The sequence below is a fragment of the Zeugodacus cucurbitae genome, chromosome 6, assembly GCF_028554725.1.
Source record: "Zeugodacus cucurbitae isolate PBARC_wt_2022May chromosome 6, idZeuCucr1.2, whole genome shotgun sequence".
In the NCBI taxonomy this organism is placed as follows: Eukaryota; Metazoa; Arthropoda; class Insecta; order Diptera; family Tephritidae; genus Zeugodacus; species Zeugodacus cucurbitae.
This window is the reverse complement of record NC_071671.1, coordinates 41,969,794-41,988,716: the sequence shown is the minus strand read 5'-3', so window position 1 is coordinate 41,988,716 and position 18,923 is coordinate 41,969,794. Positions and strand designations below refer to the sequence as shown.

At 35.4% G+C, this 18,923-nt stretch overlaps 2 protein-coding genes across 4 annotated transcripts in view; one reads left to right on the top strand and one right to left on the bottom strand.

Moving 5' to 3' along the window:
• The first annotated feature begins 1,088 nt into the window (after window positions 1-1,088).
• The window catches only part of LOC105220189 (fibrinogen C domain-containing protein 1-like), a 32,356-nt gene continuing 14,521 nt past the window's right edge, over window positions 1,089-18,923 (top strand). For 2 of the 3 annotated variants that reach the window (XM_054233893.1, XM_054233894.1), the window contains exon 1: window positions 1,089-1,782. In XM_054233893.1, coding sequence (XP_054089868.1) covers window positions 1,124-1,782 — 659 coding nt within the window. In that variant the 5' untranslated portion in view covers window positions 1,089-1,123. Of the gene's footprint in view, window positions 1,783-1,864; window positions 2,046-2,191; window positions 2,738-18,923 lie in introns of those variants that run through there. The other variant, XR_852289.3, reaches the window with a different exon arrangement.
• On the bottom strand, window positions 10,837-12,246 carry LOC105220192 (fibrinogen C domain-containing protein 1-like). Its single transcript, XM_011196604.3, has 2 exons — window positions 11,464-12,246; window positions 10,837-11,383 (listed from the first exon to the last, which is right to left on the bottom strand). Exons 1-2 carry the CDS (start codon window positions 12,120-12,122, stop codon window positions 11,206-11,208), a joined length of 837 nt encoding a protein of 278 aa, XP_011194906.2. The 5' UTR covers window positions 12,123-12,246; the 3' UTR covers window positions 10,837-11,205.

The window sequence follows — 18,923 nt, the reverse complement described above, 5'->3', positions numbered from 1 at the left end:
TATTTTTTCTAAAGAAATCGTAAAGTGATAAAGAAAGTACGCATAAATCAAAATTCTCCGGGTTATATTCATACATATATTTATATACATACATAAAGTAAGAAACGGAATCTACAAATGTATATTTTTTAAAAGGAATCGTAAAGTGATAAAGAAAGTACTCATAAATCGAAATTCACGGGGTTAGGGTAAGACACAAATTCTCTTTCTCTATAATGGGACAGTTACATGTTGCCTCTTATTTTTATCTGAACTTGCACCACGAGCTGTGCATGTTTCCTGACAAAGATCATAAGTAAATCAGCAATACCTAAACAATTTAAGGGAAAAAATAAAATATTACAATATGTTTAAAAGATTCCGTAAGAATGTAAAACTTTACAGCGTTTATCTCAAAACTCAATTTTCAAGCCGGTGGACACGATAACTCAAAAAGTTATAACGGGATTTTGTTCAAATTTTGCACACATCTTTGAAAATACATTATCTAGTTAATGAACGAAGGATTTTTTATATTTTTATTATAACTATTTTGTTTAGCCAATATATGCTGAAAATTTGATAAAAAAGTGAATTGTTTTCTCTCAAAAATTCATGGGAGATGAGGTGCCAACGGCTGAGTTCTCGGAATTTCAACATCGGAAATCCACCTAACCCCTTAAGAGAAGATCTAATAACAGGCATTCACAGAGAACCCATTGCAAGTGAAAATCTCGATTTAGATGGAAAAATTACAGTGATTTTAAAAGATGTGTTTTGCGTTTTGAATAAGTAGCAGTTTGTTGAACTTCTAAGCGTATTTGCTTTCGACATACCTAACATACACCCCTAACCCATTATCGATGTTCCGATTATAGAGCAATGAACTAGGTGTGTTTATTTGCAATGTGAAAACAGAATTTGATAAAGACTTTCGATATCGAAAGCGGAAGTCCGCTCTTGGAATCGCAACAACAGTAAACACTTTTATTATTGTTTGTATTTCATATCTCTGGACTTCACTACCTTTGTCGCACAACGTCGCGATATCTCCGATTGCAGTTTCAATAATTTGTCAAGAGATCGTATAAATAGCACTCTTGAATGTGCCAGAAACGTTAGTCTTTAAAGTAAATTTGCGAAGATGAGTAAACTACAAAACATTTATTGGCTTTCAGTTTCACTGGTAATTTGCTGTGCTCTCGGCAAGAGCACAGCGAGCGATGCGGGCAACGATGTCTTCAGTACGACACATTTACCGGCTAATTGCAACGAAGCTACCCTTTTAGCAGGGCGCAAAGCTAAAAGTGACATATATAAAATACAATTGCCTCCACAATACGGCGATGGTGCAGAGTTCTATGTTAAGTGTTTGCTAGATCCATCGGGCCGAGAAGCCTGGACGATTATTCAGTTCCGACAGGACGATACTACAGAGTTTTTTCGCGGTTGGCAGGAGTACAAAAATGGCTTCGGCAACTTGAATAGAAATTTTTTCATCGGTCTCGATAAACTGCATGCACTAACGGCTTCACAATTGCACGAATTATGGATCGAGTTGAAGGATTTTGATAACGTGACGAAATATGCCAAGTACGACAGTTTCGCCATTGCTGACGAATACCAAAAATATGCGTTGAATATTTTGGGAGAATATTCTGGCACAGCAGGTGATGCTATGTTGGGCGTACACGATGGTGCCAAATTCAGCACACCGGATCAGGATAATAGCGGTAATATCGATAATTGTGCAAAGAATTTTAAAGGCAGTTGGTGGTATGGCAATCGTGCTTGCCACATAAGGTAAATCTACTTATTTCATAATAACCCACATAATAACTCATATATGAATAAAAAATTAATTGACATTTCTCTTAATTTACAGCAATTTAAATGGATCTATCTTAAGGGTGTCACTAAAACCTTTGCTGATGGTATAGTTTGGAAGCCTTGGCATGAATATTATTATTCGCTGAAATATGTGCATATGGCAATTAGACCAAAAGAACTACGCATCAAGAACAGATCAGTAATTTAGTAATGGCTTAGAAAAGAAGAGTGACGTGGTAAGAAAATGTTTACCAAACGAAAGTACATTAGAACTTCTTGAAATTTTAACTGTTATTATGATTTTGTTATTACTGGACCTGGTAATTTCCTCGGTAACAAATACAACACATAGTGTAAAATCCTGTTTTTCTGTTTGTTTCAGATGGCAAGGCTACATAAAATAATTTTCTCCCGCAGAGGCTCTTTTGAAGAGGGTGAATCAGAAGATTTGTCTAGTAGACACCATTTTGTATCAATCTACCTAAAACATTTTATTATATTCAATTATATATTTAAAAAAGCCTAAAAGTAACAAAAAACGATTTATTATTCTCTACGTCTGAACATATTAACATACCTAAGTTAAGAAATTATATGTGCACGACTTCAAACTTAAAAAATTAAAATAAAAGGCCGAAAAATAGATAAAATAGACTTAAATCAGCATGACCACGCTAAAATGTTTATTTGATTCAATGCCATCAAGTCAAAATTCATAAAGAAATACTTATTAATAACTGACAACTTTAATTCATCAAAATATTTTAAAAACTAACTATTTTTTTAACATATACATATAAATATTTTCTATGAACCATATTTTTACTTCTCATTTTTTTTCGCATATTCTAAAGAAATTTCAATGTATTTTTGCTATGTGATCTAACTATGAATACAAAGAATTAAAAACAAAACTTCGCTAGGGCTTTTATTTTATTTTTTTTTTAATAGTTTGAAGTCGTGCTCATTCATTTTAAAAAATACTTAACAATATTTGGCTAAAACACATATAATACTATATTGGGACTGACATTGAAAACATGTTTTCATAGAAAAAATTGGTTTTCGTTCTAAAACTTGTGTTTTCATGCATGCAAAATCTGTCAAACGGAATCACAACTTTCGCTGAAAACTACTTGAAAACTAACGATCCACTCATAATAATCAATGTCTGCTCTCGTTTATTCGATATATGTAATTGGAAGACATACTATGCCATCCTCAAATTGTCAGATAATATTTGTTCACATTTTCAAAAGAATGGAGAAAAAACAAAAGTACAAAAAAAGAAATTCGTGTGGTGAGAGGGTGGAAGCGCTCTTATCTGAATTGTGGCAAAATAAAGTGTGCAATACGCGGGCCCCGAAAAAACAGCCATTAAACGTTGTTTGTTCAACTCTTCTATCTTTTTTGCAAGGCCAAGAAGCTGGGCAGTAAGAGTCTCTATAAATTCTTTTGAAGAATCATCGTTGCGCAAGATATGTATCTGACTTTTCAAAGCCAATTCCTTCATTATTAAAATTTTCTTGTCGTGATTCTATAAAACCCGATCATTAATAATATTTTTGCAAATATTAAAGATTTTAAAACTTACCATTCTCGTTTCTCAAATGTAAACAAATAAATAAATTTGTGAACTGTCAATGAAAATGTATCGAATACACATGATGTCGGTCTGAATTACTTTGTTTTTACAATCCACAAATTGTGTTTTCAAGATGTTTCCAATGTCGGTCCGAACGTAGTATAAACCGAATATTGTTTTCAATTTTGTTTCTTTGAACGACAAACCACCTCTTAAACGGTCTGGTCAGCGAGACTCGTGCAGCTTATTAAAACGCGAGAGTTCCTGCCACCACATAGAAATCTTCCCGAGACCGAGGCCTTACCGAATCTTCATAGACAGGGCCATTTGCTAGGCGAGACTGCAATGCAGAAAATGAATAATACTACTTTCCATGTATGCTTGCCTCAGGACAGTGCTGTTCCCAAAAGTAAAACACCCTATATTACGGCATTCAATATTATTTTACCAAAACTTTACCTTAAAGCATTTAATTGACAATTTAGCGCTTACTCACAATTTGGTAAAATAAACAACGTTTATATTTACATCTAATAGTACTTATGTGTGTAAATACGTGCGCCTGAAGTTACCGCCAAGTTTGTTTACACTCAAAACAACGTTACACTGCAAATGAGTAAAGTCTTGATTTAATAAGTAAATCGTAAAGTACACATGTGGATAAACGCTTGAACAGTTTACGAGCGAGACACTCAATTTTTTATATAATAACTCACAGTAATATTTGCTTTATGATTTTTTCAGGCGTCTTTCGTTGGAGTTACTTAAGATTGCCTCACCTGTCTCCGCTTATAATTTGGCACTGTTCGGCAGCATATTGAGCTATAATGAATACTAAGTCTTTGAGCTAAGTCAGCCGCCTTGAAATATAAACTGACGACGCAGACATATTTAAGCAAATAAAAGTGCGTATGGGTGCGATAAAATAATTTAATATAATTATATGCGCCCACATATAAGAGGTGTGTACTGATTAAGCTGATAAAAAAGTGACTTACAGTCATTTCGACAGCGAAATGAGTTTCTCGCATCTGTTAAATAGTCTCGCAAAATCTACCAAAGTGAAGGTGATTCCATCCTTAATTTGGATTTTTTGGTTCATCGATATTTGCGATTCTGCTTTTAAAGTTTCTTGAAACTCTTAGCGATAGGGTGCCATCGTGTAATATAATCTCGTCGCTCAAAAATTTGGCATGCAAAAACTTACGACCAAATTTGTTCCTCGTTTGTTCACTTCGGACAACCTGTGTAACCGTTTAACGCTGTTAAAAGGCAAAAGCACTCTCCAGAAACCAAATTTTTTTAAAATTCGAAGTAGTTTAGTTTAGTCGAAATATATATTAATAAATGATAATAAACTTAACTAATAAATGGTCGTAGAAAAAAATTCTAAAAAATCGCTAAAACCCAGACCGTCACAGGATGATCCCGATAAATAAAAGACTATTTGATTCATTTTAATTTTTATTTTAATATTAATTTACTAACACGTTCCTGATGAGCAAATCTTTTGGCCTAACTGCTATATGAGCATATTTCAGCGAATAGTGGTATCCGTGCCATGGCTCCCAAACTATACTATCAGCAAAGGATTTAGTGATACCCTTAAGATATAGTCCATTTAAGTTGCTGTAAATTAAGTGAAATTCCAATTTTATGGAAGTTCAACTGTATAAATCGCTCATTTACATGGATAGTGTCATAACTCAAAAAACACGATTTTTGAGTTGAGTATGCAGAAATATGCGCAATTTCATGGTCCAAATTGTATGAAAATTCCGATGCGTAGAAAAATAAACCGTGAAATAAGAATGTGCCGTTATTAAACTGGTTATGTTGCATTATTTTTTAACCACAACAATGACACATCTCAGTTGTGCCAGATTTAGGCATGGTTTTTTTCAGAAAGAAAGACGTATTTTTTGTTACATCACATATTGTCATATTTGACTTTCATTTCAGAAGGAACGACATATTTTGTGTTAGAACGATCTTGGTGAAAAGGGAATTAAATTTTTCATGTTGTTGTTTTTCACAAATATCCACGTTTATGACTACGATAAAGCTTTACTACACTCTTTTTAGTCCAATAATGCTCATCATTTTATTTAATATATTACATGCCACTAGTTCATTTAATATAGTTATGGCATCGCTCTTCTGAAAAATCGACTTTTTTGAATTGTGACACTATTCATGTAAATTAGCGATATGTGTGTTATGTTGTAATAAGTAGATTTACCTTTTGTGGCAAATACGTTTGCCATACCACCAACCGCCTTTATATTTTGCAGCACAGTTAAAATCACGTTCACTATTGTCCTGATCGTGTGTGCTGAATTTGGCGCCATCATTTACACCCCACATGGCTTCAACTGCTGTGCCAGAATATTTTCCCAAAATACTCAATGCATATTTTTGGCTTTCGTCAGCAATGGCAAAACTGTCGTACTTGGCATATTTCGTCACGTTGTCGAAATCCCTCAACTCGATCCATAATTCGTGCAATTGTGAAGCCGTTAGTGCATGCAATTTATCGAGACCGATGAAGAAATTTCTATTCAAGTTCCCAAAGCCGTTTTTGTACTCCTCCCAGCCTCGAAAAAAGTCCATAAATTCGTCTTGTCGTAATTGTATTAGCGTCTACCCAAAGGATCCATGAAACAGTTAACATAGAACGCTTTACCATCGCCGTATGGTGGAGGCAATTGTATTTTATATATGCCACTTTTAGCTTTACTACCTCCCAAATGAACAGCTTCATTGCAATTTGTCTGTAAATAATTCGCACAGAAGACACCAGAATCGCTCGCTGTACTCGCGCCGAGACTACCGAAAATTACTACGAAAACTGAAAGTAATGCGAAATGTTGTAGGCTACTCATCTTCGCAAATAATTTTTACAAACTAACTTTCATGAGACATTCAAGACTGCTATTTATACAATGACAAATTATTGCAAGCACGAGAGGAACTGTGACTGTGTAGGTGAACATGAAAGTAAAGATACCCTGAGAGAACTCAGTAATCTTATAACTTGACGCTCTTTCATTCATTAAACAGTCGTCTGGGTACTTTTTTTATTGACTTTAGTTGTTTTATACTCGATCTATCCATAATAGCTCGAAAGAAGAAAACAAAAAAAATAAATAAATATATAAACAAAAACTAAACATATTGAGGAGTTTCTTTGTGGCCTCTCAATGCAACAAAAGCACTTGATTTAGAGAATGAAGTAGAATGGCAGACTGTATCTACACGTACTTTTTCTACCAGCAATCGCTGCTCTCCCAAATTAATAAATGAACAAGAAAGGAAAGGCTAAATTTGAGTGCAACCGAACAAAGATAATACTCCACAAAAATAAGGAAAATTGCAGATTACGGACAGATGGACGGACAGACATCCGGATTTCAAATCTACTCGTCGCTATGATCATTTACCCTGAGTTCGATCACTGGATTGTCAAATAAAAGTCACACTTAAATGGCTATACACTAATCTTTATTTCTAAATCCTTATAACTTAACACTTATTACTCAATACTCTCTCTCTCTCTTTAGAAATGTCAGTACTCGACAACTCTCTTATTAGAACTGTGCCAGTCCGGCAGTCTTTATATAGTCGATTGTTGGCAATACATCGCCACTCGAACATTCTGGCTACTACGAATATCGATGTCTGGATAAGTCTGGCAAGTTATCGATTTCGATTGTCAATTCTAGTTTGTTCTGGTACTATTTTCGTTATAATATATATCCTATATATCCTATATCTAACTCTTTATTTGTGGGTGACACAAACAACTGTTATGTGTACAAAACTATAATACCCTGTGCAACATGTTGCGAGAGTAAACAAGTAAGGAAAGGCTAAGTTCGGGTGCAACCGAACATTTTATACTCTCCCAATTTATTTAGAGATTTACCTATATTTTCGGTGAAAAATTACCCTTAGGCACTGAGTTCTTCATGGTCGAAATCGGTCCACTGCCACGCCCACAAAATGGCGATAAATTTGGTACAAAGGATCGTCCCAGTAAGGGCCATATTTGGACGTAATTTTTTTGGGGAAGTGGGCGTGCCCCCCCAAATAGGTTACGCAAACCAATAAAGCTATGTAAACCAAACTTTCTGCAGTCGGTTCCCTTACGTACCCCACCGTACACTATGAAAACAGTTGAAATCGGATAATAACCACGCCCACCTCCTATACAAAGGTTATGTTGAAAATTATTAAAAGAGCGTTAACTCACTAAGGAATAACATCAGAAACCCAAAATTTTGCAGAAGGAAGCTGTACTCAGATTTTTTTGAAAAAATGGAAAATGGGCGTAGCGTCGCACACTTATGGGTCAAAAACCATAGCTCAGGAACTACTCGACCGATTTCAATGAAATTCGGTATATGGCATTTTCTTGACACCCTGATGACACGTGTGGAAATCGGTTCACAACCACGACTACTTTCCATATAACTCAATTTTGAATTCCATCTCACTCCTTCACTTTACAATATATACATAACGAACCAATGAAGACAGTTAGAGTATTCACTGTCATATTGTGTCATATCGTCATATGGTCATATTTTGTTATGGCTGTCATACCAACACTGTTGTTGTTTCATATGCAAAATTAAAATATGACTGATACAACACTGCGTGGTATGTTTCTTGAGTTCGCTATTCTATACCCCTACCCACTTGCTGCCGAATTTTTTCGGTTTTTTTGCGGCATATGCCTAGTACTGCAGTAACCGATTACTTTTTGGAACCGGTTTTTTTATGGGACACACTCCGTCATGATTGGGAAGGACCTCTCTGAGCCGTTCGATACCAAACGAGGTTTCAGACAAGGTGACTCACTATCGTGCGACTTCTTTAACCTGATGCTGGAAAAAATTTTAAGAGCTGCAGAGCTAAACCGAGAAGGTACAATCTTCTACAAGAGTGTACAGCTCCTGGCGTACGCCGATAATATTGATATCATCGGAAGCAACAACCGCGCCGTTTGTTCTCCTTTTTCCCGCTTGGATAAGGAGGCGAAGCGAATGGGTCTGGAGATGAATGAGGACAAGACGAAATATCTCCTGTCATCAAACAAACAGTCGGCGCATTCGCGTCTTGGCTCCTACGTCACTGTTGACAGTCATAACTTCGAGGTCGTAGATAATTTCGTATGCCTGGGAACCAGCATCAACAACACGAACAATGTCAGCCTCGAAATCCAGCGCAGAATCACTCTTGCCAACAGGTGCTACTTTGGACTGAGTAGGCAATTGAACAGTAAAGTCCTCTCTCGACGAACCAAAATCAAGCTCTACAAGTCGCTTATCATTCCTGTCCTGCTTTACGGTGCAGAAACTTGGACGATGTCAACATCAGATGAGACGACACTAGGAGTTTTCGAGAGGAAAATTTTGCGTAAGATTTATGGTCCTCAGAACATTGGCAACGGCGAATACCGCAGACGATGGAACGATGAGCTCTACGAGTTATACGACGACATTGACATAGTTCAGCGAATAAAAAGACAGCGACTACGCTGGCTAGGTCATGTTGTCCTAATGGACGAAAACACTCCAGCCCTGAAAGTGTTCGATGCAGTACCCGCCGGAGGAAGCCGAGGAAGGGGAAGGCCTCCACTCCGTTGGAGGGACCTGGTGGAAAGCGACCTGGTTTCACTTGGGATCTCCAACTGGCGCCGATTTGCGAAGGAGTGAGAGAGGTGGCGCACTATCGTCGATTCGGCTATAACCGGCTAAACGGTTGCAACGCCAATCACATACATACATACTCCTGGCAGTGTGGGGCGTTTTGGGTCAAAACTTCAACGAGTGGGTAGTCGGTTTTCTGTGAAGAACCGCTTTTTTTGGGTCGGTCAGTGGTCGGTTTTGCTCGTGCCCTTCTGCCCGAACACTTCTCAACCGATTTATACCGCACATTGTATATATCTGGAAAATACGGACATATATCTGGTTTTGGCCTCAGCAAAAATCGCATGTTTTTTTTTTGCTGAGGCCAAAATCGGATGATGGCATATATATATTGATGATTTTTTATCGAGGATCGCGTATATATAGTATTTCTGTCTTCTTAATTTTTCACTATCAGCTGATTAACAGGCGGTTTCACGAAAGTTTGTAATTGAAAATTAAGTTCCATTTAATTTTAATTTTAAGTTTTATTTAACTTTGCATTTAAATTTTCTGCGTTTCACCATTATTGACATTTGGCATCCAAAAAATTAAAAGGCAGGGATGTTAGTAAGAATAACAGCTGTTAATGTAAACAAATAAATTGTATTTCTTTGTCAAAATGGTAAACAAATGGGAATTCAGCTGATAGAAAAGTGTAACCATGGTTACATATGACACTATTTAAATAATATTTAAATGGCAAAGCGTGACCGTTTAAATAAAAATTAAATCAAATGGTGAAACTGAAATTTATTATTTTTCACTTAAATTTGTTTCGTGAAACCGGCTGTAAGTGTAGAAATATGACAAAATATGACATACAACAGTTAAGGGTGCTCACAAGTGTGGAATTTTTTAAGATTATTAAAATATGACATAAGACATACAAAAAAGCTTGTGAATTGCCTAAGTGTAATAAAACTTTACACTACTACTGTATGTGATCAGTATCAGATCATAACTTGTGAAAAACAATTTTAAATCGGACTATTACTTTTCGATGCCCGGATATCGAATATGAAGAATTCAGTGCCTTAGGGTAATATTTCATCGAAAATATCGGTAAATCTCTCAGATATCTTTATTTAATTCAGAGGGAATCTTTTTCTTCTAATAGTGTGTCTCTGTACCAAAAATGGTTAAAATCAGTTCATAACTTCTCCTAGCTCGTATATACCTAAGTATAGGTTTTTCAAAAATACGATTGGCTTAATAGTGAAATCGGTTCAGGAATTACCTCAGCCCTCATATACTATATATAATGATTTTAATTATTCTTGTGGACTTTATGCCGAATATATGGGTCAAATTATGTGTTATCTTAAAATAAACTATATCAATAAATTGCGAGAGTATAAAATGTTCGGTTGCACCCGAACTTAGCCTTTCCTTACTTGTCTGACTTACTTTTGTTAGGATATCTGACATGCTAACCGATATATACAGTATAAAGACCACCAGAAGTTTCATAATATTTTCAATAAAAAAATAGCCGTAAACTTCGAGATCCTGATGTTCGATGTCTGGCCACGCCAAATTTTCAAAAAAATATATCCAATATATATATATATCCAAATATACCGCTTCTTAGTGCGATCATATTGACCCAATTTTACTTTCATAACTTTTTTATAGCGTAGTGGTAGCTCTTTATAGGTTTTCGTGGGCTTGGCAATTTGCCGATTACGCCCATATGCAACACCAACCTCGTATACTCAAACTAAATTTATTTATTTAGAAGCTATTCAGGACTGCGTGAAAAGCATAAGAAATTTATTAAGATTCAGTGGCATATCATTTCTATCACACCATGTAACTAAATTGTTTTCTCTGTTTGCAGTTAACATACATGAGATAAATGTTCTACATAGTCGGTTTATAATATAGTTTTTGAATACTTAATTATCACTTGTAGTATCCTATTACAAACATTAGAAGAGACCCATTGAACAAATTTTGTATTAAGTTAGATTATCTTTATACTTTATTTAATTTAAATTCCTTATTATAAAATGAAATAATATTAGGATAGAAGTCAATAATTCGGTTATATATTTCATACCTACAAAATCTTAGTTGTTTGTATGTATATGTGGTTAAATATGTAGTTGTTCAAATCTCCTCTCGCGGCGAACATTTCCAATATTTAATAATTAAATTTTTCAATGATTTTGGTCTAATTGCCATATGCACATATTCCAGCGAATATTGATAGCCATGCCAAGGCTCCCAAATTATACCATCAGCAAATGATTTAGTGACACCCTTAAGATAGAGTCCATTTAAGTTGCTGGAAATTAAGATAAATGCCAATTAATTTGTAATGTTTAATATATATATTTAAGTACATGTGTGTTGAATTAAATGTACCTTCTGTGGCACGAATGTTTGCTATACCACCATCCGCTTTTATATAATTGTGCGCAATTATAACCACGTCCACTATTATCCTGATCGCGTGTGCTGAATTTGGCGCCATCGTGTACGCCCAACATGGCATCTCCTGCTGTGCCCGAATATTCTCCCAAAATACTCAATGCATATTTTTGGCTTTCGTCAGTAATGGCAAAACTGTCATATTTGGCATATTTCGTCACATTGTCGAAATCCTTCAACTCGATCCATAATTCGTGCAATTGTGAAGCCGTTAGTGCATGCAATTTATCAAGACCGATGAAGAAATTTCTATTCAAGTTGCCGAAGCCGTTCTTGTACTCCTCCCAGCCTCGAAAAAAGTCCATAAATTCGTCTTGTCGTAATTGTATTAGCGTCCAGGCTGTTCCACCCGATGGATCCAGCAAACAGTTAACATAGAACGCTTTACTATCGCCGTATGGTGGGGGCAATCGTATTTTATATATGCCACTTTTAGCTTTGCTCTCTGCCAAATGAATTGCTTCATTGCAATTCGCCGGTAAGTCTTCCGTATTGAACACACCATTGTCCAAAACGATTGCTGTACTGGTGCCGAGACCAACAATAATTACCAGTGAAACTAAAAGCACTGAGAAACACCGTCGGCTACCCATCTTCAAAAATTTACTTTACAAAATAACCTTTCGGGGACAATAGAGAGTGCTATTTATACGATATCTTGTCAAACTATTGAATTGTATTCGGAGGCTTCGTAATGTGTGAGCTTTCCCAGCAGATGTTTTAAGAAGCCGGGCGTATAATCCGCTGCACACAGGCAATATAAACTATAACAAATATTTCTAATGTAACATTAGCTTTCAATATGAAAATGCTTAACATTGCAAATAAGCACAAGAGGCATTGCGCTGTATTGTCCTAACTACGCTAGTAAATTAGGGATGTCCATTTGGTACTACCGACATACCAAATGGACATCCCAAGTATGCATAATTTGGTAATGCTAAAATTAGTTGATAATGCTTCTTGATAATACGTCTTTCTCTGTGAATGTTTATCATTGGATCTTTGATCTTGCCTTGGGCTGGATAGTTGAGATGAAAAGATATCACATCTCACTTGCCTTTATTGCTTTGTCCATTATGAAATGGATATATTTGTTCCAAGTATCAGCAATCGTCAGTGACAACATAGATTTTATCAGTCTATATGTACTTCGAATTAATGGACTGTGCGCCAAACGACCTTAACGTGGCATCTTAAGACTTACACATATATATATATTTGTTTTCTCACATCAAGAGTGATAAAAAGTATTTTAGAGCAGAACAATTTGTTGATCACGCATATTCTGCTATACAAGTACAGTAGTACCTCGATTCTTGCACGTAATGAAAACCGAGCTCGGTGCAAGTATTGAGGATGTCGCAAGTATCGAACATATTATATATCTAAAAAATAAATTAAACTTACTTACATGCTTTTGTTTCAAATATATATTTAATACGTATTTCAATTCAAAAACCTTTAAGTTCAATATGTTAGTTTATATTTTATGTGGTATTAAAAAACTTTGAAAATATTGTTTGCTTTGGACAAGCGAACTTGTTCAGTACTACGTTGCTTCTGAGTGTCTGGAGCGTCGTAACATCGTCTAAAGAGACATTGTTTTGCTCCGTCCATTCTAGGCAATTATTGAATGCCAATATAGTATCCTTCGACATGACTTTCTTCGATTTAAGATCACGTTATTGTACGAAAGACTCCAAAGTAGATTCCTCAATTCATTGTTCAATGGATCTGTCTACTTCTTAAAACTTGAAATGTTATGAATGTTTAATTTATGTTCAGCTGGCTGTAAACGTATTTAACTCTGAAATAGGAATGTTATCTTCATTATCCCATGGACGGTTTCACAGCAGTACAGTTTGGAGGAAGGCACATTACCAAGATTTGACCATCAGTACTCTCCTTCTTGGAGTGACAGGGATCATTATCAATAACTAAAATAGCCTTTTCGTGAAGATTATCGCCACGGATAATCTTGCAATTTTAATTGATATTCGACTGATTCTCCCAAAAAGCACGTGCGTAAGAGTCACAACAATTCGTTATAGAAATATTAGTGGACTTCTCCGAAATTTATTCAAACTAAGGAACTATTATCAAAAACAAGAAGATATTGCTGCAAGTACTAAATACATAATATAAAATATTTCTTTGTTGCAAGAATCGGGGTGTTGTAAGTATCGAGGTGTGCAAGAATCGAGGTACTACTGTATTACATGTATATAAGACTGAAGCATCGACTCTTATTTTTATACACTCGCAAGATGTTGCACAGAGTATAATAGTTTTGTTCTTATAACGCTTGATTATAACGAATTGAAAACTTTAAACAATGAAGTTGAAGTTACATGCATACATACTTATATTAAAATGATCAGGGTGATGTCAGTCTTAATGGAACTAGGTAAATGCATATATTCCTTGGCACCATGAGAGAGTGCCGAACCACTGCGATGCCCACACAAGGGCGTTTACCAAACATTTTTTAAGTGTTATTATTTGTAGCTCCGCCTACAACTAAGTTTTAATTTACTACAGACATTTCTCTTTCCTATCCCATTATACAGCTTGAAAACATATACGTTATGTTGAGAAGAAAAGTCGAGTCAGAAAATAACGGTATATCCCTCAGATATCACTGGTCGACAAAAAGAAACTTTTTCTCTGCATCAAAGATCAGACAATGATATTCTTATGGGATTTTCATCGCTGAACACGAATATGACCTCCAAAAGTGCCCATCACGTCGAAGTTTTGAGCAAAATGGACTCAAAGTCCCAAAAAACCCTGTTTTTGGCCTTTTTTGATCACGAGTAGAGAATTATGCTGACGTGCTAGAAGTCTCTAATTAGGCTTAAATTGAAGCTTAAGCTGTCAACTATAAGAATCAAATCGAAAAAGTTCTGAATTAGTCAAAAATTTTCATATAGCACAACTTTTCATTAATATGTGAGAGTGCCCTAGTGCTAGCTCTATGAGTGCAAGTAGAGCGCGCGCGCACATGAAAAAGTTGTGCTATATAGTTGACAGTTTTAGCTTCAATTTAAGCCTAATTAGAGACTTCTAGCACGTCAGCATAATTCTCTACACGTGATCAAAAAAGGCCAAAAACAGGGTCTTTTGAGACTTTGAGTCCATTTTGCTCAAAACTTCGACGTGATGGGCACTTTTGGAGGTCATATTCGTGTTCAGCGATGAAAATCCCATAAGAATATCATTGTCTGACCTTTGATGCATTTTTTGTGTCGACCAGTGTATTCTGAAGAAATGCAGAGGATATGTTTTCCTTATAATAGTGTCCCTCTGTGCCAAAAGTGTGTAAAATCGGGTAATTACTTCTTCTATCTATCTATCTCTCTAACTTACTGCTTGTGAGATATCTTAGCAAAATTAACTGAATGTATAATATTGGATATAATAATCGTAATAATAGTTACAACCGGCTCAGAAATTACTACAACCCCATATACTATATATACAGATTTTCGTTATTCTAATGAGGGTTTATGTCGAATATATGGGATGATTTGTGCATTATCTTAATAACGATAACTGAAGAGATTGCAAGCATACAAAATGTTCGGATTTAGTCCTTTCTTGTTGAAGTGTGCTGTTTCCAACAACAACAATCTAGATACTTAAAATTGGAAGTAAACGACATTTTTCAGTACGAGTAGAATTACTTATTGATGATTTGTGTGACTCGAGTTGTGTGCTTCCAATAAAAACCTGAAGAAGTCCCAAAAACCGAAGAAATGTGTGTCAATATTTCCCAAACCCCCCATATACATAAACTACCGTTTGATCTTATATGGTATACATCATTCATTGTGTGAGATATTTTAACACAATTATGTGGAATTGAACATCTGGTTGATTATTGGTGAGTTATGACTGTTGCTGGATATACTGATAAAGAACTAAACCTATTCTTGTAAAAATTGCATCAAAACAATTTTCTGACAGCAATTGTCATATACTTGCGAACTAATAAATTTCAGTTATCGCCTTATGCATTGAGACAACAGCACCCTTTACTTCGTCTAGTCTTTCTAACAGAATTTGCTCTTAAAGCATTTGGCAATTCAGCACTTATTCACGTTTTAGAGAAATAAACTATGTAAACAAAGAGCTTCCGAAAAGTTAGTTTACAATCGTTATGAGCGCCACGTTTCAAATGATTAAAGTCTTGATTCAATAAGCAAATCGTGAAGTCCACATGACGATATATCACGCTTGAATATTTACGAGCGAGACACTCAAATTTATTTAAACTTTTCTTACCCACCTCCTCCCAGACCTTTGCTGTTTTTGCTCCAGGTCGGTATCAGAATAACCGCCGCGAAATATTTATAAAACATTCGACGCAGACCTGCTTATGTATAGAAGCATGTGTGTGTGATTAAATATTATAATAACAAGTAAGGAAAGGCTATGTTTGGGTGAAACCGAACATTTTATACCCCTTCGTGTATAAAGGTACACTATATCCAAGACTATATGCTCACATAATTTTGCTATGATGTATCACATATTAACTAATATATTCGGAATAAAGCCCACCGGATGTTTGATAAACCGAATATAAGGTACATGAGAGCTAAGGGAAGTTATGACCTGATTGTAATAATTTTTGGAACAGAGACGTATTATCAGAAAAAAATTCCTCTGAATTACATTAAAATATCTGACAGATTTACCGATATTTTCGGTGAAAAATTACCCTTAGGCACTTCTTCTGTTCGATATCAGCGACCATGAAAAGTTATAGTCCGATCTCGCCAATTTTTCCACAAGTGATGTCACAGCTCAAATACAGTATTTGTGTAAAGTTGTATTCCGCTATCTTCATCGGTTCCTTATGTATACATTATAAAGTGAAGGAATCAGATGTTTTTCAAAATTGAGTTGTATGGAAAGTAGTCGTAATATATAACCCTATCTATATCTAACTCGTTTAGTTTTATGACGTTATGTGAAGAAAACTAAAAAACTCTCTTAGCAACTTTTGTTGCGAGAGTATAAAAATTATGTGCAGACACATGTAAGAGTGTGAACTGATGAAGTTGTAGTTGTCAGTAAGCTGATGTGGTGAATAGTCTCTCAAATTTTCAAATATCATAAATTATATACATATATTCGGGAAAGGAATGAATTTTCAATATGTATATACAAGGGCAGTTCAATAAGTAATGAGTTTCACCACACGTTGGCGTACTCATCGCCGAAGGTGTTTACTTTCGTGTAATACAATCGCGTCGTTCAATTTATTCCTCATTTGACTCTCTTCTGACAACACTAGTAACAGTGTGCAGCTTTTTAAAGGCAATCAGGAGTTTTTTATTTATTTATTTAACTTTATTAATATTATATAATACACAATTTGACCCACATATTCGTCATATATATGGTATAAAGTCCATTGAAAGTTGGAAACCCTAGAAGCACCGATGTCCTCATGTTCGATATATGGGGTCTTGAAAACCTATGGTCCGATTTCGGAGCGTTTTTAGAAAGGGGCTGCCACACTATAAATACTGTATTTATTCAAAGTTCTATTCCAATATCTTCACTAGTGCTTACTTTAATATTGTAAAGTAAACTATTCAGGTCGACTTCAAAGTTCTGGTATATAGGAAGTAGGCGTGGTTGTAAACCGATTTGGCCTATTTTCAAAACATATCATTGGGATGAAAGAAAAATATTACAAACTAAATTCCATTGAAATTGATCGAGTAGTTTCGGAGATATGGTTTTTGAACCATAAGTAGGCGGAACCGCGCCCATAGGTTTCTGTTGGTTTTCCTTACTGAATTAAAGCATTTTTAGTAGTTTTTAACGTAACCTTTGTATGTCAGGTGGGCGTGGTTATAATCCGATTTCCTCCTATTTTGGACTATATAAGGAAATGCCTGAAAAAACGACTCCTGAGTGTTTATATTAACATAGCAATAGTAGTTTGCCAGGGTAGGGCCCCCTTAGTAGGGGGCGGGGTGACGCCCACTTTCCCAAAAAAATTACATCCAAATATCCCCCTTCATAGTGCGGTCCTTTGTATAAAATTTTATTTCCATAGCTTTATTTATGGCTTACTTATGGCACTTTATGTGTTTCCCTATATCTAACTCGTTTAGTTTTGGGTGTTACAAACAACCGTGATGTGAACAAAACTATGATACTCTCTTAGCAACTTTGTTGCGAGAGTATAAAAACAGTCACTGAGTGTTATGACTATGTATGCATAATAATTGACCGATTTAATGTTAAATAATATAAATTATTACCTCAATTTATGAAAAATTCTTCACATTTGGACCTGATATTTTTTAAGTGTCAAAACCAGAAATATTAACTCGACAGTCCGAAATATATGTGAGGTAATAAATTCGGCATAAAGTTTAATAGAATAACGAAAATCGTCATATATAGTATAAGAGGGCTGAGGTAATTCTGGAACCGATTTCATTCCTTTTCACCAGCAAGGTGCACTACATCCAAGACTATACGCTCACTTAATTTTGCTTAGATATCTCACATATTACCCAATACATATATGCGGAATAAAGCCCACCATATTTTTGAAAAACCTATAATTAGGTATATGGGAGCTAGGGGATGTTATGGCCCGATTTTAATAATTTTTGGAACAGAACACTATCAGAAGAAAACAATTTCCTCTGAATTATATTAAATTATCTGAGAGATTTACCCATTTTTTCAGTTAAAATTTACCCTTAGGCGCTGAGTTCAACATGTTCGATATCTGGGGCTTTGAAAAGTTATAGTCAGTTTTCGACAATTTTTTCACAAGTGAAGCCAGAGATGATATGCACTATTTGTGTAAAGTTTTATTCCGCTATCTTCATTGGTTCCTTATGTATATATTATAAAGTGAAGGAATAAGATGGAAAATTGAGTTATAAGGAAAGTAGTCGTGGTTGTGAACCGATTTCGCCCATTTTTTGTCCGTGTTTTCAGGGTGTCAAGAAAATATTATATACCGAATTTCATTGAAATCTGTAGAGTAGTTCTTGAGATATGGTTTTTGACCCATAAGTGGGCGATGCCACGCCCATTTTCCATTTTGTGAAAAAATCTGAGTGCAGCTTCCATCTGCTATTTTTCATGTAAAATTTAGTGTTTATGACGTTTTTCGTTAGTGAGTTAACTCACTTTTAGTAATTTTCAACCTAACCTTTGTATGGGAGGTGGGCGTGGTTATTATCCGATTTCAACTATGATTCATGGTGTGTGGTGGTGTATGTAAGAGAATCGACTGCAGAAACTGGTTTATATAGCTTCATTGGTTTGCGAGATATATACAAATAACCGTTTTGGGGGCGGGACCACGCCCACTTTCCCACAAAATTACATCCAAATATGCCCCT

Coding starts and splice junctions, on each gene's coding strand:
- LOC105220192 (XM_011196604.3), bottom strand. CDS start 12,122: ATGGGTAGCCGACGGTGTTTCTCAGTGCTTTTAGTTTCACTGGTAATT. Junction 11,384..11,463: donor AAACATTCGTGCCACAGAAG/GTACATTTAATT, acceptor CTTAATTTCCAG/CAACTTAAATGGACTCTATC.